General features: G+C 41.3%; 1 protein-coding gene across 2 annotated transcripts; it reads right to left on the reverse strand.

Moving 5' to 3' along the window:
* Nucleotides 1-2,284: 2,284 nt before the first annotated feature.
* On the reverse strand, nucleotides 2,285-23,001 carry SYCE3 (synaptonemal complex central element protein 3). Of its 2 annotated transcripts, none has more exons than XM_089683100.1 (3): nucleotides 22,825-23,001; nucleotides 8,212-8,320; nucleotides 2,285-2,639 (listed from the first exon to the last, which is right to left on the reverse strand). In XM_089683100.1, the coding sequence occupies exons 1-3, from the start codon at nucleotides 22,846-22,848 to the stop codon at nucleotides 2,437-2,439; spliced, it is 336 nt and encodes a 111-aa protein (XP_089539226.1). In that variant the 5' UTR covers nucleotides 22,849-23,001; the 3' UTR covers nucleotides 2,285-2,436. The 2 variants fall into 2 exon arrangements, with proteins under 2 accessions (XP_089539226.1, XP_089539227.1); XM_089683101.1 differs by lacking the exon at nucleotides 22,825-23,001 and adding an exon at nucleotides 8,749-8,796.
* Nucleotides 23,002-23,728: the final 727 nt, after the last annotated feature.

The following is a 23,728-nucleotide window of genomic DNA, read 5'->3' on the forward strand; positions in this document are numbered from 1 at the left end:
GACTTTTCCCCTTAATCATGTTGACTGTATTTGATGCTCTTGACTATTAAATGTTTCAAAAAGTCCTTAGATTGATGAACTTTTGTACCAGGTGCTCCTCAGTACACATCCAAGAATTTACCATCTGGCAAACACTCCCATTGTCACTAACAGAGAGGTAGCAGCCTAGGACCAGGGCAGGGTCAGGCTGTCCACCTACTATATTTCAGTTTTGGATATGCTTCTTTAAAGGAAAAATCATCTTATTGTAGATCCATTGGAACCAACCTATACTTCAGGTCTATCACACACATCAACCAGAAAAAAAAAAATCCAAAATCTTGGGTTGTCACCAAAACAGTAACAGAGGAAATAATTTCCAATGGGAACACTAGTACTGATTACCCTAATGACAACCAGTCATTCCCTCACTTTGGAGGGATTACATCTCACTTCTTGTTTTGGCAGGGAGTGAATGGAAATCTCCCCAATGGGGCACAGATGGCAAAAAAAAAACCTGACAGGGGTTTATTTCCCAAATACCAAAAAAAAGTTTTGCCTATAGTTCTATCTTAGGTCTGAATTTGAATTGTTACCAAGACTGGTTCTCTTTAACAGGATTGTGTCAGAAAGAGAAATACCTTTGATCTACCCACTTTTTCTAAGCATGCGTCTCACCTTTTACCTTCTGGGACTATGCAGATTATCCTCCAGATTCACTATGAATACAGTGAAAACCTTAAGCAAGAATGCACCTTAATTGGCTGTAAGGAACCAATGGCTCCTGCACACCTGTAAGCAGCCACTGATCCTCTGTTTGTGTGATCAGCTCTCCAAACATCATATTTCTCCTTCTCTTGAGAGCGTCCACACCATCTGCTGACTTAAACAAGGAACTGCACTTGTGCACTAGATATGGAAAAGTTCGTTATTTCCTGCCAAATAGATTACATACTGTATATACTGCATATAAAATAGGTGCTAAAGGGACGTGGCCACATGTTTAACACTTAAAAGACCTCACGTTATATTAATATATGTAAGCTATTTGTATCTTTCCTCAAAGTATGTCTTTCAGCCCCATATGTACATGGTATGCTAAAAGCAAGTAATTATTTTGCATTTTACACAGTAGCGTAGGAACTGGCCAGAGAAGGATCTCTTTGAAACAGTTGGCCAGCTTGGATATATCCTGCAAAATATGCAGCCCAAGAATCCCTGCTGATAAGCAAACATTTGCTAGAAATACAGTATGTAAGGATATATAACAGAGGGTTCATTCAGAATCTTCAGTATTAAACATTATTATGTATTATCATTATTATTATTTTTATTAGTATTATTACAGGTACTTCTATAGCGCTGTCAATGTACACAGCACATTACATATATATTATACATTCACATCAGTCCCTGCCTTCAAGGAGCTTGTCATCTAAGGTCCCTAACTCACATTCATACATACACATACTAGGGCCAATTCAGACAGGAGCCAATTAACCTACCAGCAAGTCTTTGGATCACTTGCAATCATACCCCTTTAGCACCTCAGGTGTTTTATCTATATACATATATACTGTATATACTATGTATAGGTTATTTGGATGTAGTTTGTCCATTTCTATTGCATAGTGCAGGTCATCCACCAGACCTGTGTCTGTAGCTCTCTTATGTGAATGTGTGCTCCATATTGGAATTGTATGTCTCTTGAAGTATGCTATAAGGTATTTTGCACTGTAGAATAGGGACTGGCCAAAGAGGGATCACATTGACACAGTTGGCCAGCTTGATCAAGTATTCCAATATAAGCAAAATAAGAATACCTGTTTTTATGCAAATATTTGCTAGAAATTTGCAAGTGTATAGCAATGGTAGTTCAGTTTTAATTGCACTCCAGCATGCCTGTGATATTACCAAGCAGTACAAATTTAGTTTGGTGTATTGTATACCTCAACCTTCTGCCCAATACAATCTGCCTGAATGTTACCTGCTTTAGCTTCTTCCAGTTTATGGAATATGCTGTTTCCTGAAGGTTGCATACTCTGTAACAGCAGCTGTCAGTGGGTCAGAAATGAAGGTAACAATGAAGAGGTGTCACACAGCAAAATGTAAACTCCTTGATCAAAATGAGACATTGCTTAGACTGCGTCTAGAGCATGTCACTGGCGCTCCACACAGACACTGCAATGGACTGGTCACACTCATATTAATATTCATGAATATTTACTATATCTATCTAGATAAAGGCATTTTTATTCATGTATAAAAAGGTTAATATAGATTAGCAGACAAATGCATGACACTGTTATATCTTTATCAAGTCAAGCTATTTATTTACATTTAGTTTTCTGGATTTCTGTAATGGTATAAAGTGAACTGTGTAAACTTTAAATAAATTGAATGAACTTTAAATGCTTTTAAGTCAATTATAGTTTTGCTACATATAAATTATGCATTTTAGGTTTGAAGGAAAACAGAGCTATTGTCATTACAGCATTCTGACTCTGATGCCTGCTTGGCTTCCTCTAGCATCTCCTTCCAGTTTTTCTGCACCTCGTTCAGGCACTTCTGAAAAGCTTCATTGAGTCTCTTCACTTGTTCAGCCAGGCCAGGATTGCTGCGGGTAGTCACCATTTCATAAGTCATCCCTGTAGCTTCAGCTAATAGTAAGCACAAATACACATTATTGCAGTGCTATTTACATAAAGTACTTGTTTTTGGTAAATGCAATTTTACAATATGCTAACATAGAGTTCTGCTTTTATCAATGTAAAGGATAGGTTTCTGCCAGACTGTATTTTAACCACTTGCCCTACTGAGAATTTATCCCCCTTCCTGACCAGGGCATTTTTTACGTTACGGCTCTGCATTACTTTAACTGACAAATGTGCGGTCATGCAACACTGCACCCAAATTAAATTTATGTCCTTTTTTCTCACAAATTGAGCTTTCTTGTGGTGGTATTTGATCGCATGTGTGTTTTTTATTTTTTGCGCTATATAAAAAAAAAAATACTGACAATTTTTGAGAAAAAAAAAACTTCTATTTTTTACTTTTTGCTATGTTCAGTAAAAAAAATTCTAAAATCAAATTTCGTCATAAATTTAAGCCAAAATGTATTCTGCTACACGCCTTTGCTAAAAAAAAGTCCCAATACGTGTAAATTAATTGGTTTACCTGAAAGTTATAGTGTTTACAAATGGCGGTATATATACTAGATTTTTTTTTTTTGGTGGCAATCAGTGACTTATAGCGGGACTGTGGCGGGCATTCTGACACTGGGGGGAACTGACTTGGTGTCACTGACTTCCCCAGTGGCACCAATACAGTGATCAGTGCTAAAAAAAAAAGCTGGGAGTGTTTTACTAGGGGGCTGTGTGTGTGGGCTTCACTGTAAACACACTGCTCTGGATGGCTGTGCACAGCCATCCAGAGCAGTGTGTCCAAGCCGACAGGGAGGAGGACTGTTAGTAAACAAAGCAGCCCTCCACCCCATCAGAGATCTTCAGGAATCACCGGCCGGGACCTGTTGACTGACAGCCACGGCCGCAATTTGTCGACGTGTGGCTCGCACACGCTTCCTACCCGGAGATGCAAAATCACACATCTATATATATATATATATATATTTATATATGTATATAAATATATATATATATATATATATATATACACACACATACACACACACACACACACACACACACACACACACATGATTTTGCACACCCCTGCCGCCCTGTAGCAGTATATCTGCTATATGGCAGAGGGGCAGCAGTTAAGAAAATGTGTCAATAAGAAAGAATGCTTTAGTATGCAGGAATTCACTATTTTAGTAACATACCACCCTTTAAGTGCCTGGTCTGTGTCTAGAACACGATTCAAAAATTATCAACACAGTTTAGAAATATGCAATGTTGAGAGCTGGCAACTCTCATGCAGCATCTCCACAGTTTTTAACAGCAGTGCCAGAGATTTAAAGTCAGTTCACCTTGACCAAAAAACTACCTATGCAGGTAAGGGATGTATGCAGATGAAAACAAGCTGTGCAGCTTTGACCAAAATTGAATCATGCTCCTGCTTTAGGTATAGGCCATTTATATACCTCATGAAGCCTCATTGAAGAAACTTCTAAGACCTTGCTAGGAAGTTTCTAAGAGGGGCCCAGCTATTACTGTTCACCTTCACCATTACATAAGTCAGCTCTTTCTCTGATTCAGACCTCATCACATGCTCTCTTTCTCTCCCCTGATGCATTAGCTCTGAGCTCAGCAATTGGGAGCTCACTTCTGTAATGGTGAAGGTGAGCAGTAATAGCTGCGCCTCTCTTAGCAACACCCTGGGGGTTTACCAGTCCGGCTTCATGGGATACGTAAATGGCCTACACCTTTAGCAAGGGCATTGTTCAACTTTTGTCAGAGCTGCACAGTTTGTTTTTATCTACAGACACCCCTCATCTGCATAGACATTTTTTTTTTTTATAAAAGTAAACTAATAGTGTATGTCAGCTATTTTATTTGAAGGAATAGGACTTTCTTGGCACTGTTGAATAAACGATACACAAAAACTTTTCATATCAAAAGCAACTACTTTTATTTACAAAGAACATATTTATATTAAAATCCACATATAATCAGTCATATTTACAGTAGATTCCCATATGAACTGTAAAGCCGTACCCATGCGTTGGATGTTCAAAATATAGATTTAACAAAAACATTTTACTTGATGTATTAACAGATACTATGAGATAAGTACAGTAAAGACTCATTGGGAAGCCTTTTCACAGTTGATACATTTCAGCATGTTTCGTAGCAAAAATCTGCTTCTTCAGGAAAGATGGGAATCTTAGCTACAGGAAAAAACAAAAATAATGTAATACATATGTAATACATATAAATCTCCAAAAGCCCTGCCATTGGATAGGGATCTACAGAGCTTACCCAGGGTTAGATATAGGAGCAGTATACCCCAGGTCAAACTCCAAGGAGCCACACAGACAGATCAGACACTCAATAAAAATAAATGTGTCTTACCCCTTTGGCACAGGCTCTTAAGGCCCCATGTTGGATTTCTGTATCGTGTTTGGATTTCTATTCACCATAGAAGAAATTCAGCTGGAAGAGCTTTGCTTTATGTCCCACCTAAATGTGGCCCACATATACACATCGATACCAAATCCTTTTGGTAGGTCTCCTTGGATATATTGTGATCTTTACCCTAGGTTTCTAATGATCACAATTTACTGGATTTAAATGTTTTTGCAGCTTTTATTGAGTGTCTGATCTGTCTGTGAGTCTCCCATGCCCACTGGGGGTAGGATGTGGCTCCCTGGACTCTGGCCTGTGGTATATTGGTCCAATTTCCATTCCTTGGTAAGCTCTGTAGATCCCTACCCAATGGCATGGTTTATTGGAGATTTATATGTGCTATATATGTATTATATTGATTTTGTTTTTTTCTTGTAGATATTGTGTTCCCATCATTCCTGAAGAAGTAACTTTATGCTGTACAAATATATACCCCTGAGGAAGCCACGTGACCCAGTGATACCATACAGCAGAGAAGTGGAGGCTATTTGTATATCCTTACGAATGGTAATTTTGGATTTATATGTGCATAATATTAGGTGCAATTAAGCACCCACACAATGTGTGTGGCCAATTTTATGTTTTTAATAAAGCAGTGTGTTTAAAGGATAAAGCACTATTGTGTTTTACTCATTTTTTCTGACATATGTATGCTGAGTGGAGGAGGAAGGATTAAAGGGACCGGTCACTACTGGAGGACGATTCTGTATACAAGATACACCCACCATTGTATGTCCACTTCAAGGGACACATGCGTTTTTTTACCTAACTTTATGTGAGGTCAAAAACTCCAGGTGAGAGCACATCTGGTGTTTGTGGTGGTGGATTAAGTTTTAAGAAGTTTTTTTGAAGTCGAAGAAGCAACACTATTTAAGAGATTTTGCAATCAGAATTGTTCACTATATTTTTATATTTGTTTGCACTGACATGTGTTTTGGGGCATTTAAAGGAAGCGCACCAGATGCAAAGGTGCCATTATCCAAATTACAAGGCAGAGGGCGGTGTGTGCTACAGTTTCAAGGACAGGAAGATGGATTAATTCTTAAGTTTGGTGAGCAGTCAGTGAGCATTCTTTGGCAATATCTGGGCTATTATTAAATCGGTATGCAATGATAAAAGTATCTGATGAAAATAATAATACATTGCTCCTCAATTACAATCAATGATTACTTTCTGTGTTCAGTAATGGCAATCACGATCATCTTTCAAGCATGGAACGTGACCTACTCAGATTATGTATCTTACCTGCAGGGCTTTTTTTTCCCAGAAATAGGTACAGGAACTCCCCTCTTCTGAGTCACCCCTTGTCTCTGCCCCCTACCCACCTTCGAACACCATCCCTTGGTTCCACCCCTACCCACCTCTCAGTACCACCCAGTTTTGTAAATACAGAAACAAGCATAATTTTCTGGTGCTAAGTAATTTGTATTGAATTTGTTAGCCAGTTGGCGCCCGACCTATAGCAAGATGGCGGCTGGGCGAACAGCTCGTCCCTCCGGGTGGACACCATATGGGCCGCAGGGCCACGCTGTGAGGCGATCTGTCACCAGCCGTGTACCTCGGACACGGACGATGACAGATGTGTACCGGCCCCATTGCCATTACCATGAGACCTGCTGTAACCAATCACAGCAGGTCACATGACAGTTGTATACAATGGATGGCTTCCTTTCATGCCATCCATTGTATACAAGTGTGTCTAGCTGTGAATGGTCACAGTGATCACATGACATGCACAAGCTGGGCCAATCACAGCCCAGCTGTGTCATGTGAAAAGCCGTGGCCAACTCACAGTTAATCACAAAAAAAAACCCTGAATGAATCGTTTTCATTCAGGTAAATGTTTGCTTATAGCAAAGTAATTCTTCGAAATAAGCAAATTGTGCAAAAAAAAAAAAAAAAAATACTGATCACTTCCCCAAAGTAGTACAATGTTACTATGGTAACATTATACTACTTTGGTTATGGTGAAAAAAACATCTTAAAAAAAGAGAAAAATGTAATAAAAAAATTAAAAATAATAATTTAAAAAATTAAAAAAAAAGATCTTTTTTTTCGTACTGTCACCAGTCAGTGTTCCTGATCACCACCATGGCAGTTATATGATGATCCTGTACTGCACTAGTGACAGTATGTAAAACAAAAAAATTGTGAAAATATTTTTTTAATTTCTTCATTTTCCGAAAAATTACAAAAAAATTACTATTTCAAAATACTCGCCATGCCTGTTATGAAATATGTCGGACTGTCTACTTTGCAAAAAGGGGTCATTTCTGACATTCTTGGACCTCAATAAATGAGATTGGCTGTCAGTACTTCAGTATTGATCAATATTCAGTTATATCCCATAGTTTGTGAACTCTATAACTTTCCTACAGACTAAATAATAAATACTAATTTGGGTTATTTAAACCAAAGAAATGTAGTAGAATACATCTTGACCTAAATTTATGAAGAACAATTATTTATTTGCAAACTTTTATTACACAAAGAAAAACGTGTTTTGTTTTTCAAAATTTTGGTCTTTTTTTGTTAATTTAGCAAAAAATAAAAACCCCAGTGGTGATTAAATACCACCAAAAGAAAGTTCTAATTGTGTGAAGAAAATGATAACATTTTAGTTTGGGTACACTGTTGTATGACCGCGCAATTTTCATTCAAAGTGTGACAGTGCTGAAAGCTGAAAATTGGCCTGGGCAGGAAGGGGGTAAAAGTGCTCGGTATGGAAGTGGTTAATGATACCAAAAAAAGCAGTAAAATAGATCCCCTGCAGCAAAAACAATAGACGTTCCCCCCCACCCACAACAAAATACCACCCAGGCAACAGCAGATCCACCGTAGCATTAATAGACCCACATCAGCAACAATAGATCCACCAGCAGCCAGCATCAATAGACCTGTCCCTCAACAATTCGATTCCTCTCAGCAACAATCGACCCCCCATGAACATAAGACCCCTTCCCGCCAGCAACAATAGACCTCTACACAAAAATAGATCCCCTACAGCGACAATATATCCCACAACAGCCAGTATCAATAGACCCTCCAGCACACCCCAACACCCCTTGCCATTACATACATTCACTGCTGGAGGTGCTGGAACTGCGTTCCCCCACGTTCCTGCTGAAAAAACCCTGCTTACCTGATACCTTCTCGATTTGCTCTAACAATTGTTCCAGATCCTTGTTAAGATCTTGTAGTGTCTTTAACACATCTTCTGTGCTGTGCTTATCAGATTCTGGATCAGCCATCTAGTAGAAAGACATATTTAAATGTAATGCATTTGTGGGGAGGTGCAGCGTGGTGGGCAGCAGAAAACTCAAGCCTTGTATTGCAGAAAATGCCAACTACAAACAACTCCATTGGGAGAGTGCTGCTTAGGGTAACACTCTCAGTTCAGTTCTTGGTAGAGAGGCAGCTGGTAAAGATGCACCGACTACGTCTGTCTTCAGAGGGTGGAATGCGGCCTGGCCTGTCTAGTCTAAAAGGGGAGACTACAGCACAGGAGTGTGAGTCCCTAACCTGTCCCTACTCATCAGGAACCTTTCCCTGCTGCTATCACTCTCCCTGACAGGCGGGTGCTCTTTCCCTACTCTATCCACTTCGCAAAGTTCTCAGGTTCTGCTGACCCAAGATGACCGCCAGGGGTCACCAGCATGCAGCATAGCCGGAACACTACCTTCAGGGCTCAGCAAACCATAGCGACACCATGTTTCTCCTGACTTCCTTTCCAGGCTGCGGTGCAGCTCCAGTTCAGCGCCACCTGTAGTGGAGACAGCAGACTGCATGTGCTTACACATTTGATTCACTAAAGACTGAAATGAAGCTGTTCCATGGAGTCACGTTCCATGTATTACCATTTTGATTAAACATTTTCCCATACAAATAAAGTATATATACTGGATGTTGAAATGCGTTTTTTATATATTACAAAATGTAATATATAACACACACACACACACACACATATATATTTATTGAAATGTATTTTGAAATATGTTGAATATGGACAAAATTGTAATATTTCAAATGTATGTCAATATATCTGGGAAGAATATTTTAAAAATATATTTCAAATATATTTTACTTCTATATGGGGTCCTAGCTAGACCTTCCCCATTTCTTCCATGTTCCCTCAGTCAGTATTAGTGGTTCACAGAGGAAGGGCTTAGGAAAGTCACTTCAAAAGACAGGAAAAAATCCTCTGTACTGCAACTATCCAAGGTAAATGTGCGATGGATTCAGCTTATGTGTCTTATTGAAGAAATCAATTTGATGGAGCCAAGTCAACAGGTGACCTTACTGTCTGGACAGACTAGACTGGGTCTAAGACCTGGTTCACACCAGTGCATTTTTTGGTGTTTTTTGCAGAAGAGCACTACAGTCCATTTAGCATGGTTTCCTTTGGGACATGTTCACATCTATGCTTTTTTCAGCTGCTGTGTTTTGGGAAAGGGTCAGGGACTTTTTTTTAACACAAAATGGTGTGTTTTTGATTCAATAGACTTCAAAGGAGATGCTGTAGAAAAGCATGTATGTTTTTGACGTGTTTTTGATGCATTTTTGACTCTGCCCAACAGCAAACTGTCCATAAAAAAAGCATTAAAAACGCATGAAAAATGCACTACAAAAAGCACTGCATAAACAGATCAAAAGCAAACTGTGTTGGTGTGAACCAAGCTTTGTCAGTATGTCAATGCATAAAGTGACATTTGAAACAAGATTCACTGTGTTACTGGGTGCATTTACCAGGCAATACGCTAATTTCGTTGGACAGTAGAGTGGTAAGGCATAGCTACAGTGTTAAAGTGATTGTAAAGATTCCCTTTTTTTCATTAAAGGAGGAGTACAGCCAAAGCTCGTTTGGCTCTACTTCTCCTGTGAACCACAGGGATGCAGTTCGTTCTGCACTGCTGTGACCAATTTTCAGCATACAGTGGTTTAAAGTCACTCAGCTTGTCAAGGCTGGGGAAAATCCCAACCATATGGTTGGGATCCACCCAGGAGCCTGTACCCGCTGAGAACGTGAGCTAGCTGTTCTCGGCCCCCCACCCATATCCCAGCGCTCTAGTGAGTGCTGAGGGGGAAGAGCAGAGAGCCAGAGACTGACAGTCCTGGCTCTCTGCTCAGAGCAGCAGGGAGAAGGTGTTTGATTACTCAGTTCTTACCCTTAGAACCGGAGGGGGACAGATGCAGCATCAGATTGATGCTGCATCCACCTAGGTAAGTATAATTAATATTGAAAAAAAAAATCTCTTTTAAAATAACAAACATAGCATACTTACCTGCAATGGTTTTGCGCAGAGCCATTTTGATTTTCCTCTTCTTGGGTACCCCGTTGCCACTCCTGGCTCTCACACTCTTCCCACCGAGTGCCCCATAGGAAGCCACTTCCTATGGGGGCGCTCAATCCCAAGCCAAGCTATTTTCATCTATTCAGATATACAGCCTAGTTTGGCCCTGCCCTCTGCTCTCAGGTTTTGATTGATAGCAACAGAAGCCTGTGAAAGCTGTGAGAGGGGAGAAGAGCTGCTGTAGACATCCACAGCTCTGGACTAAGTTTGGGCTCAGTTAAGTATTTAGGGGCTGTGGGGGGAGCTGCACTTAAAAGTTTTTTCACCTTAATACAATCAGGTAAAAAAATATTTTATGTTTGTGAGTACTTTAAGGAAAAACAGGTCTCAGAAAATTAAACTACAACATAATTCAGTAACTGGCACAATAGAAACTTTTCTGGCTGATGATGTTAATAGAAGGTATCTCATAAAAAAACTTAATTAAAGCAAAGATTCACTTTAAATTGTATTTACACTTCTCTAGCTTAATTTTATAAAACCCAACTATGTTTGTTATATGTTCTTATTTTCACAGCATACATAGAACTGATTAAAACAATGTCTTACCTTTCTAGGTGTTTGTTTGGAGCAGAGCTATTCTGTATACGTTTAAATGAAAGGAAACTCAATCTGTCCCCACTGACTGAGTTTCCCTCATCAACGTACAAAGCAGAAGGCCAACTTGTACATCTTTAAGCCTTCGGTTAGGACAGAGTGTTGAAAATCTAGTTTGCAACTGATAAAAAGATATGCCAGCACAGTACACTCAGGATAATTATGGTAAACGTTAACTCCTTAACCTCCTCTGTACAGCAGAGGAAAACGTCAGTTTTTGAAAACAAGCCAGTTACATAGTTTGTAATTTTGAATAAAGACAACAATCCATCCAGTTCAACCTATGTGGGTGTGTGTGTGCTCATGTCAAAAATCATATCCCATATCCCTGTATATTGTGTTTACTAAGATGCACATCTAAGTGCCAGTTCACATATATGCTGATTGGATGTGGTTTGAACTGCACCCAATCCGCATGACATGTGAAATAACATTGCTTTCTATGGTACCTGTTCCTATATGTCCAGTGCACTGGCAGTGCGGATTGATTACAATTTCTGAACAATGCGGTCCAGTTCAAGTACAGATTACAGGCTACTGACGTCTATGGGAACCATTTCTGAGCAGCTCATGTGTGAAAGGATAAAATCCTGACCTGAACCTGTTCTGAACCTGATGTAAACCTGACCTGAACTGCTGAGCAACTACTGTGTCAATTAGCTGTGAAACCGGAGCTTCAATTTGCACCACACATGTGTGAATCAGCTGTAAGTGCTGGTTCGCATATATGCGGAAAGGATGCAGTTTGAACTGCATCCAATCCGCATGACGTGAAAAAACATTGCTTCCTATGATGCCTGTTCATATATGTCTGGTGCACTGGCTGTGCAGATTCAGTACGGTTTGAAACAGTCCTGTACGATTTCTGAGCAGTGCGGTCATGTTCAGGTGCAGATTACAGCCTATTGACGTCTATGGGAACCATTTCTGAGCAGCTCATATGTGAACAGGATAAAATCCTGACCTAAACCTGATGTAAACCTGACCTGAACTGCTGAACAACTACTGTGTCAATTAGCTGTGAAACCTGAGCTTCAATTTTCACCACACATGTGTGAATCAGCTCTAAGGCTGGCCATACACTATACAATTTTCTGTCCAATTTCTGCCCAATTTTCTTTAGATTTATCTTCAACTGTGTAGTGCAAGGGCCCGCCTAATTGGATACAATTGAATGTGTTGTTTAGGTTTGACCTCATATTATATGGTTTTTGGTAAATCTACAGCAATTTTCTAAAGAAAATTGTATAGTGTATGGCCAGCCTTTGTGCTGGTTCACATATATGTGGAAAGGATGCGGATTGAACTGCATCCAATCCGCATGACAAAAACATTGCTTCCTATGATGCCTGTTCACATATGTCTGGTGCACTGGCTGTGCAGATTCAGTACAGTTTCAAACAGTCCTGTACGATTTCTGAGCAGTGCGGTCAGGTTCAGGTGCGGATTACAGTCTATTGACGTCTATGGGAACCGTTTCTCATATGTGTGAACAGGATAATCCTGTCCTGAACCTGATGTAAACCTGACGTGAACCGGTGAACAACTACTGTATCAATCAGCTGTGAAACCTGAGACTGAACCCGCACGTGTGTAAATCAGCTCTAAGAGTTTTTTTAAACTATCAATACTATCCACTGACACCACTGATTGTGGAAGCGCGTTCCACATCCTTACCGCTCTGACAGTGAAAACCCCCTACGCAGTTTAAGTAAACCTCTTCTCCTGCAATTTCATTGAGTGGCCCTGTGTCTTTGAAACTGAAAAGTTTTTTCTTTATGCCAGAATCACCACTGAGGTATTTATATATCACTATCATATCTCCTCTCAAGCGTCCCTCCTCCAGAGAGAATACTTTTAATGTCTGTAGTCTTCCTCGTAACTGAGGTCCTCCAGTCCCCTTAATCATTTTTTTGTCCTTCTCTGGACTCTATCCAGGTCCAGCACATCTTTCCTAAGGATTGAAGACCAGAAGTGGACGGCACACTCCAGATGTGGCCGGACCAGAGTTTTATAAAGTGGCAGGATTATTGTTTTATCTCTTGACTAAATTCCCTTTTTTATGCATGCTAATATTCTGCTGGCTTTGCTTGCTGCAGCTTGGCATTGCATGCCATTGCTGAGTCTGTCATCTAGTGAGACCTTTTTCCATCCTGGATTCCCACAGGGGTTCTCCCCCTAGCATATAACTTGCATTCATATTTAACACTGATTTTGTGAGTGTTTCTTGTGATTGTTGTGAATGTAGTGAGGATAATAATACATTATGTGCGTTTATATCTTTTGTTGAGGGTAATAATTGGAGGATGGCGTATCAACCACGTACTATATGGAAGAATACTAAATAAGAAGGAGTAACACTACATCACTATAGGGATTATTTAAGATTTTATAGACGCTGTGAAAGATTTTTATTATGCAGCAGAATACATTTTGGCCTTAATTTATGAAGAAATTTGATTTTATTGGATATATTTTAAAACAAAGTAGATAATATAATTTTGTTTTTTTTCCAAATTTTCAGTATTTTTTCATTTATACAATAAAAAACAGTTGTGATTCAGTACCAACAAAATAAAGCTCATTTGTGTAAAAAAAAATATACATTTCATTTGGGTACAGTGTTGCATGACTACACAATTGCCAGTTAATAGTAAAAAATGCCCTGGTCATGAAGGGGGTCAAATATTCTGGAGGTCCAGTGGTTAATTAGCTCAACTTTTGTAATATAGGTACTGTTGGTATTTTATTTTGAATCTGGCGCATTCAGTGGTGGATTTTAGAACTGCCTGAATTTGGTGCACGAGTTGCTGTCAGAATCAAAAGTGTCGCAGATGCTTCATGAATTTGATGCAGTTCATTAACAAGAGGAACTAACTCCAGAAAAGTGGTACAGAAGTTTTATTGAATTCCCCCCATTATGTTTTCTGTACATATTTCTACTAGCAGTGTTTATATGGCCTTGTTTCAACTTGCTTTGCTCTTTGAATAGTCACCCAGGTTCATATCACTCTTCAGGGAGCATTTGACAAACTGTTTATCCTTTTAAATGCCTGCTACCATACCTCAGCTATGTGCGTTGTAGCGGACTGGTTGCAGCGTGGCCCCAATCACTTGAATAGGTAGTGCCCACCGAGCATGACTGTACAACCCCAGCCGCTGCCTTCCCAGCTAAAGGGAAAACAGTTGAGGGGTGGTAAAAACATGGCACAACCAGAGGATTTTATGGCCCTTCAACCACAAGCGTACAGTAAATGAGCCCTAAAACACAGACTCTGCTTTTGAAATCAAGCTAAATTTAGCAAGGAATATAGAAACATTCTAAAGTTAAAACAGAAACATTTTAACAGTTTCCCAAAACAATCACATTTTAGGCATGCTGTGAATGATAACTGTCACAGTTGCTTAGGCTGCCAATTGAACTGTCAAGCCATCAATAACTGGTGTCATAACTGATCACATGTGCAACACCATGGCTCCTGCAGATCAAACAAAGACTAAGATGACAGCTTTCTTGACTGTAAAGGAGAAAAGAGTTTACTTTAAGAGATGGGCATCATCATTACAACTGACATTATTTTCCATGTTCCTTCATCAGTCAGAAATCTGCGTCATAAGTACATACACTATATTGCCAAAAGTATTGGGACACCCCTCCAAATCATTGGATTCAGGTGTTCCAATCACCTCCACAGCCACAGGTGTATAAATCAATCACCTAGGCATGTGCACAACACAGCCATGCAAAGCAGTGTGTTTACAGTGAAGCACAAACACACAGCCCCTAGTAACATAGCACACAATTAAACCTTTGATCACCCCTCGTGTTAACCCCTTCCTGCCCAGTGCCATTAGTACAATGTCAGTGCTTTTTATTAGCACTGATCACTGTATTGGTGTCACTGGTGATGTCAGTTCCCCCCAGTGTCAGAATGCCCGCCGCAGTCCTGCAGTCCCGCTATAAGTCGCTGATCACCGCCATTACTAGTAAAAAAAAAATCCCAGTATATATACCGCCATTTGTAAACGCTATAACTTTCACATAAACCAATTCATTTACACATATTGGGATGTTGTTTAGCAAAGACATGGAGCAGAATACATTTTGGCCTAAATTTATGATGAAATTTTATTTTTTTTTACTGGCCATGTTTAATAGCATTTAAAAGTCAAAAATATAGTTTTTTTCTCAAAATTGTAGCTTTTTAATAGCGCAAAAAATAAAAAACACACAGGTAATCAAATTCCACCAAAAGAAAGCTCGATTCCTGGGAAAAAAAGGATGTAAATTTCATTTGGGTGCAGCATTGCATGACCGCGCAATTGTCAGTTAAAGTAACGCAGTGCCGTAACACGAAAAATGGCCTGGTCAGGAAGGGGGGTAAATCCTCCGGAGGGTGGATAACATGAATGGCTGAGCGCCTCTCTACCTGTGTATACAATCGTGTTATCGTATACATTCTTTTTTGTATACGCTCAAATGCTGTTGGGACAGCACCGCCGTGTACCCGAGTGCAGCAGCGCACAGACACTTCTGTTAGGGCTCCTTCACACTTGACTGTTTTACCAATGCTTGCCAAATGCCCCTATAGCAAGCGTTGGTCCGGCATTTGCGGAGCGTTTTATAACGCTCGGCAAACGCCGCATGCGCGGTTTAGCGGCGGTTGCTAGGCGTTTGCTTTGCTGAGCGTTAAAAACGCCCCACAAACGCCTATAATGAAGTTTAAATGGTGTTAGCGCTCCGCAGACGCCCCGCAACCGCATCGCAACCATACACCATAGACGAGAATAGGAGGCTTCAACGCATTCTGACTCGACCAGAGGCGTCCGTTTTGCCGCGGCGCAACGCTAACGCTCCGTTAGAACAGCACCATGTGCTGCAATGTGCAGAGGCGCCCGAGGTGTTTGGTAAGTGGTAAAAAATGGTCCCAAACGCCTCTCTGCCGCCTGCACACAACGCTAGTGTGAACGTAGCCTAAGTGATAGGCCATATGTTGCACTGGGACTGTCTGGGTGGAGGCAATACAGCTTACATATATACTGAATGGGCTCAGACGGCCTGTGTGCAAGAGCCCTGAACCATTGCCAGCCTTCAGCCTTCATCCCGGTTCCCCACCCCTCCCCCTCCAATTACATCTTCATGTCTGTCTGCATTTATGGGAAACGGGGGCAGATAGCATCTGCAGACAGGTACATTTCCTGTACACAACCAGCTAAAATGCTGACTACATACCACCGTGTGCATTTCTACTCTGTTAAAGTCAGCCAGCCGGTTTTCGTACAGGTAGGGCGAGGTTTCAAAATTCAAATGATGTATTGTGGATCTTAGAGATGAAATGTCCTTTATTTTCGGTGTACTAGTATATGATGAACCAATATCGCCTGTATTGTGTACTGTCTCCCATATCTGTGACGTTTACTCACTTTCTATGTTTTGTATTCTCTTCTATGACTGGAGTGTGGAGTCCTCCCTCTGGGTGTGATTCTCTGTCAGGACCCTGTTGTACCACCGTGAAGGGTCTACGGTGTGCTGCTACCTGCTGGCCAAAGATTCAGTTACCATGACAACTGCAGGAGGCCCGAATGCAGCCTAAGGGCTCGTTCACACTTGGCTGTTTTACCAACGCTTGCCAAAATCGAAGGTGTAGATCTGCAACCTCTGCGCCCCTGTCATGGTGAGCATGCAGCGCTGATCTCCGTCCCCCGGGAGCAGAGGTTGCAGATCTACACCTTCGATTTTGGGGTGCCTGGAGTCACGAGGGGGATCCCTGCCTATTATTTGGGGCGAGAGGGTCTCTGGATCTGGAGGTATTACTACACCCAAGGTTGATGTCTGTACTTGAGAGGGAGGATCCATATGTGTTCTGGAGCTGCATGCTTGGCTGGTCCTCTGGATAAGATTACACACAGGCGCATTTAAAATGTGCGGTCGGTGAGTGCGCATTTTTATCGTTTTCCAGTCACCTAATGAGGAAAAGGCCTGCACATATTTGATTTTATCGTAAATAAAGACTTGAATTATTTTATATCAAATTACATTACAGCGCTGCACTATATATATATACTAATAAATAGCACTGACACTGTTCTAATGACAATGGGAAGGAAGGGGTTAACATCTGGGGCTATCAAAGGGTTAACTGTGTGCCCTTTTAATAACTGCTGTGTGTCTGTGTGCATCACTGTAAGCCATACATAGCAGTGTGCAGGAGCTGACAGGGAAGAGAACTGTATTGTTTACATACACTTCTCTCCCTCCATCAGTAATGCTCCTCTATCACCGGGCGCCAGCGAGTAACCACCGACCGGGACCCGGTGAATGACAGCTGAGGCCACAAATAGCGGCATGGCTAGGGCACATGTGCCGCTCGCGCGAGCCCCTTACCCGGGCACTCTAAATCACGTATGTATACGTGATTTTGCACACCCCTGCTGCCCTGCAGCAGTAAATCTGCTATAGGGCGGAAGGGAAGCGGTTAAGAAACACATGGTAGCTGCAATATATATGCATTTTTATATATATTTGTACTTGTAGAGATAGAGCGCTCACAGGGATTTAAGAGAGTATAGTGTATAAGGAAGCTTTATTCCATCACCAACCGCAGAATAAAACGTTTCTGTACATTACATGCTCCTTTCAGGGCTCATTCTCACCATAACGTGGTGCTAGAAACCTGCTTTTCATTCTCATTTCTCACATCACAATAAAAACACACTGGGTGTGCAATCTGCTGCAGGTGTCAATATAATCATAATGATACAACAAACGCAAATCGTAAATGCAGTGCGGTTGTCTGCACACATTGCAGCATAGTGCAGTACTATATGATCCGGTGCAGTGTGTTTTTGAAAAGTAATGCATGCACTTCAATTTTACCCCATTTAAATGGATGGGCTGAAAGTTGCACTGCACTGAATCATGCAGGAACGTGAGCTGCATTCCTGTGCAGTTCAGGGGTGAACAGGCTCTAAATCCTTGTGAGTGCCCTATTTCTACAAGTACATGTAGCACCCTCCTAGGTAGGTGCTAGGATTTGTATCATTAGGATGAGTATAGCTGTGTTTCTCTGCTTAGCAGAGAGACTATTAGGAAAATCTAATTGGGCTCTCTGCTTAACCACTTCCAGTCTGGACACTTTTACCCCCTTCCTGTCCAGGCCAATTTTCAGCTTTCAGTGCTATCACACTTTGAATGACAATTGCGCAGTCATGCAACACTGTACCCATATGACTTTTTTAGCATTTTTTTGAGACAGATAAAACTTTATTTTGGTAGTATTTATTCACCACTGGGATTTTTTTTTTTTGCTATGTAAATTAAAAAGTCGAAACATTTTGAAAAAAAGTGTTTTTCTTATAAAATTTTGCAAATAAATAGTATTTCATCATAAATCTTGGCTAAAATTTATTCCGTTATATTTTTAGTAAAAAAGAAATAACCCAAATTGGTTTATAACCAAAAATTATAATTTTTAAAAAATATTTTTACATTTGTTTTTAATTTTTTTCTATTATTATTACTATTGTTTACATACTGTCACCCTAGCAGTACAGTGTCACCATGGTGACACTGTACTACTTGTGGGGGGTGATGAAGATTTTTTTTTTTTTTATTTACACTGATTGCTTTTACACCCATAAAGGATGTAAAAGCAATCATTTCTCCTTCTCTCTAGCTGCATTCTTGCAGCCATTCAGAACTACTCAGTGAGCTGTGATTGGTCACAGCTTGTCACATGGTACAAGGCTGTTGTGAATAGCCTTGTACCATGTGACCTCTGTGATCATTCACAGATTGCACTCGTAGTATACAATGATGTCACAAGTGACATCTTGCTTACTACTCTGCATGTGATCACTGATTGGCCAATCAGTGATCACATGAGCGGGACCTCGCACAGAGGTCCCATCTGACGATCTGTGTTCCACTGTTCTACCGGATCGCGGTGCTGTGCGCTCCCAGGGAGCGCGCGCAAGCAGGGTGCGGGGAGACCGTTTATAAACGGCCACCCGAACCTGCACTGCCACTATCCGGTTGTTTATATACAACGCAGGATGGGAGGTGGTTAACAGAGTGCTGTGATGGATTAGTCAGGTCTGCTCATGATGCTGTGGTGCTTCTGATTTTGTCTGAGTTCTGCCCACCTTCAGGAAGCTGTGAGAGCCTTCCACAACCTTGGAGGGGACTAGGCAAATGAGCAGCATAATTATGGATACAGCCCTGATGAACTGCAAGGAAGGGCAGTCCCATTGCATGCTGGGAGTGGTATTTATGGTCTGTGAGCACATGGGTTCAGAGTCTTTCCCAGGAAAGGATTGAACAAGCCAGGCTGGGGGCAGGCTTGCCTTGCCTGGCACTGGCTGCCATGCGGCCTCAGGTGGTTCGACTTAAGGACCTGAAGTTAGAAAGAGTGACCCTGGTTCTACAGTAAGCTGACTGAGGGGGGCTGTTTGCCAAAGATCTGTCTGGTATCACTGGAGAGAGAGTCATTTGAAAGATTGGAAGGAAGAAACCATTCTGTCCTTGGACTTTTGAGTACAGACACTGAGAGAAATTGGGGACTCTGTGTGCTTGCTGCTCCTCCGGTGATTGATATTCAGCATGGGTCTGAAAAGGAAAGGGAACAGTGGCTGGTGTTCTGAAGAGCTTGTCCAAGTGTTAGCTACTGCTAAAGGAACTTTGCTCGCTTCTAACCTACTTGTTACTACACCGTAAAGAGAAGTCTACTATCTGCTTCAGTCAGGACTTCAATACTGCTCAACTAAGAAATAAGTTCAGATGTCCTCAGTGTGAATAGTTCTAATTTTTGAGTATCCTACTAAATTCCCCATCTCTATCCCCAGTTCTTCAATAAACTCCAAAAACAAACATCCCCTACACTGGTCATTGAAGACAATGAGTGAAAGAGTGTGTGTACCTGGCTTTGGAGAATACACTGTGCCTGGCTGCGGGGCAAAGCAAGGGGAAACCTGGGCAAACATACAAGCAGGCCTCACAAGGGTAGCGCAACATACATATTGGATCTTTGACTAGTGAGCACCCAGGATATTTTGTCTTTTTGTGTGTGCGAAGATCACCAGTTTATTTGTGTGTATGTATATAGTATATATATATATATATACAGGCTTTTTTCTCAGAGAATAGATGCAGGAACTCTCTCTTTCCAAGTCACCCCTTGTCTCCGCCCCTACCCGCCTCTGAGCACTGTTCCTTGGTTCAGCCCCCTACCCGCCTCTGAGCACTGTTCCTTGGTTACACCCCCTACCCACCTCTCAGCACCACCCATTAGGGTATTCAGAAACCAGTATCATTTTGTGGTGCTAAATAATTTGTATGGAATTTGTTAATGATAACAAGAAAAGCAATAAAATAGATCCCTTGCAACCAGCAATAATAAACCCCCAGCATCAATAGACCCTCCAGCAGACAGATTGCAAAAGATAGTAGGACCAACCACAAAAAATTCTTCAAATATATTAATAGTAAAAAGGTCCGGTCCGAACATATAGGCCCTTTACAAAACAATCTACAGTGGGTGACTAGGGACAAAGAAGGTACATTTATTTAATACCTTCTTCAGCTCTGTGTATACAAAGGAGCATGAGGGAGTTCTTGTCCATAATGGGCATGGTATTGACACAGCTCTAGATGATCCACATTGGCTCACAGTTGATATGATCCAAAAATATTTAGACAGTATAAAGGTGAATAAAGCACCCGGACCGGATGGCATACACCCACGGGTCCTTAAAGAATTGAGCTCTGTCATTCAAAGCCATTGTTTCTAATTTTAGGGAATCTTTAATGACTGGCATAGTACCACTGGATTGGCGTAAGGCCATAGTGGTGCCAATATTGAAAAAGGGTCAAAATCTTTACCAAGGAGGAAAAGGAATTCAATCTTCAAACACAGAAAGGTTTCTTCACAGTGAGAGCTGTGAAAATGTGGAATAGACTCCCTCAAAAGTTGGTTCTGGCCAACTCAGTGGATTGCTTCAAAAAAGGCCTGGATTCTTTCTTAGATACACAGAATATAACTGGATACTAACATTTATAGTTAAAGTTGATCCAGGGAATATCCTGATGCCTCTCGGGGGATCAGGAAGCAATTTTTTTCCCAGCAGGAGCAAATTGGATCATGCTTTGCTGGGTTTTTTTGCCTTCCTCTGGATCAACTGTGGGTATAAGAATATAACTTTTTTTTTCTATGGTTGAACTGGATAGACTTTGGTCTTTTTTCAGCCAGACTAACTATGTAGCAGTCAGTTACAGTAGATCCCTCCCGTAACAGTAGATCCCCCCTAGCAACAATTTTCCTTCCAGCAACATAAGACCCACCTCAGCACCCCAGCACCCATTGCTATTACATACATTCAATGCTGCGTTCCCCCCTGTTCCCTCCGATGAAAGCAGTGTATATATATATATATATTCAATATATTGCATTATCATTTGCACTACCGTGAAGCTAAATTGGACCTTAAAGTAGTCATTTTGTACAGCCAGTCTTGCAATTCATTCAGCTCTGCACAACTGGGAAGATTACAGTTACTTCCAGTTTTACTATGTCCAGGATCAGCAGCAGTTCCCTGCTACCAGGACAGAGGAAAAGATCATTTTAGTTTTTTTTTTAGGTTGCCATCAAGGGATTGGACAGGAATTATTTTCACCTGCTGGAGCAAATCAGGTCAAACTTTATGGGATTTTTTTGCCTTCCTCTGCATCCGTTCTGGGTATAAGGTTCTGTAAATGGAGATTTTCTATTCTACTTTTTTTCTATTGTCTGAACTAGATGGTGTCTTTTTTTTACCTTGACAAACTATATAACGGTTTCCATTTTAAAAACTTTACCCCCAGATCCTGTCGCGTAGACATAACAGGAAGGGAGAGGAAATCCCCTTGACCGAAGTGAGGTACTTATTTCTCCTCTATTCCTACTCTAGGGTCAACTCAAGTTTTTCACTTCAGCCCCAGTGATAGTGGTCACCAGGACAAGTAGATGGGGGAATCAGGGGCGGGATAGGGGTGCAGACAGCAATAAAACCTGACAGAGACTGCGATACATAAGCCACATGGTACAAGAAAGGAAATGGTTAACTTGTTTTCTTTAATAGAGAGTGAATGGGCCAGATTTAGTTAAAGGAAATGCAAAAGAGAAGGAATAAAAGAACTGTGAAGATAATTGTTATACTAGTAATACAGGTTTATATTGCAGATGTATGCAAACCCAGAAATTGCAATCTCTAAACTGAATAGCTGAAACGCACGCTGATGCTCGAAGGTGATTTTCTGCCATATATCCCTGTAAGGTGCACTAAGGAATGTATGTGTTGAGTGATTCTAAAGGTTATTTTTTTTTTATTTTAAAATAACAAACATATCATACACACCTGCTCTGTGTAATGGTTTTGCACAGAGCATCGCTCCTCTCGGGTCCCCTGCCAGCGCACCTGGCTCCTCCCTCCTGCTGAGTGCTCCCATAGCAAGCAGCTTACTCTGAAGGGACTTGTGTGTGCTCTCTCCCCAGCCACCTCTGTGTGTCCATAGGGCTCACAGAGTGCGGTTCAACCCTGCCCCCCATTCCCTCCTCCCTGGCTGTGTTTGACAGCAGCGACAGCCAATGGCTTCTGCTGTTGTATCTGAGCCAATGAGATGTGAGAGAGCCTTGGCTTTTGTGCACATCGCTGGATCAGGCATAAAGGGAGTGCATGAAGGTAAAAAACCCTATGCCTTTACAACCAATTTAAATCAGCTGTAAGCCTAACATTTTTTTTCCTAAACTAAAGAAAGATGTCATACTTACCTGCTCTGTGCAATGGCTTTGCATATAGCGGTTTCAAACCTCCTCTTCTGGGGTCCCACACTGGCGTTCTCTTCACAGCCTTTCCTCTGAGTGCCCTCATAGAAAGTGGCACTTGTGCAGGCTCGATCCTGAGCTGGGCTGTACGTTTCTTAAGACATACACATTGTGGCTCAGCCATGCCCCTCTTTCCTTCCTTGCTGGATTTGATTGACAGCAGCAGGAGCCAAGAACATGAGACCAGGAAGCGGGGAGAAGAGCTGCTGCATATACACTATATTACGTCACAATTAATATTTAGAACAGCACTCCTCAACACCTTATTCTTTGACATAAATATTGGCAAAAGTATTGGGACACCCCTCCAAATCATTGGATTCAGGTGTTCCAATCACCTCCCTGGCCACAGGCGTATAAAATCAAGCACCTAGGCATGCAGACTGCTTCTACAAACATTTGTGATTAATTAGAACGGAGGCAGGCCTTCTAGTCCGACAGTGCCTGACCTCACAAATGCGCTTCTGGTAGAATAGTCAAACATTCCCATAGACACACTCCTAAACAGGGGCGGACTGACAACTTATGGGGCCCTCGGGCAATAGGGGATCATAGGGCCCCTGTGTCCTTGCCCAAACTCAAAAAAGCTTATGAAAAAGGTACCAGGGGCATCTCATGGGGCTCCCTACTGACCCCGGGCCTTCGGGCAGTGCCTGAGTTTCCAAATGGTCAGTCCGTCCCTGCTCCTAAACCTTGTAGACAGCCTTCCCAGAAGAGTTGAAGCTGTTATAGCTGCAAAGGAAACTCAATATTTAACTGTACAGACTAAGACTGGGATGCCATTAAAGTTCATGTGCGTGTAAAGGCAGGCAGCCCAATACTTTTGGCAATGTAGTGTGCATTATTGTTC

The sequence above is a fragment of the Staurois parvus genome, unplaced genomic scaffold (assembly GCF_062004578.1).
Source record: "Staurois parvus isolate SC_StPar_1 unplaced genomic scaffold, SC_StPar_1.0 ptg000303l, whole genome shotgun sequence".
In the NCBI taxonomy this organism is placed as follows: domain Eukaryota; kingdom Metazoa; phylum Chordata; class Amphibia; order Anura; family Ranidae; genus Staurois; species Staurois parvus.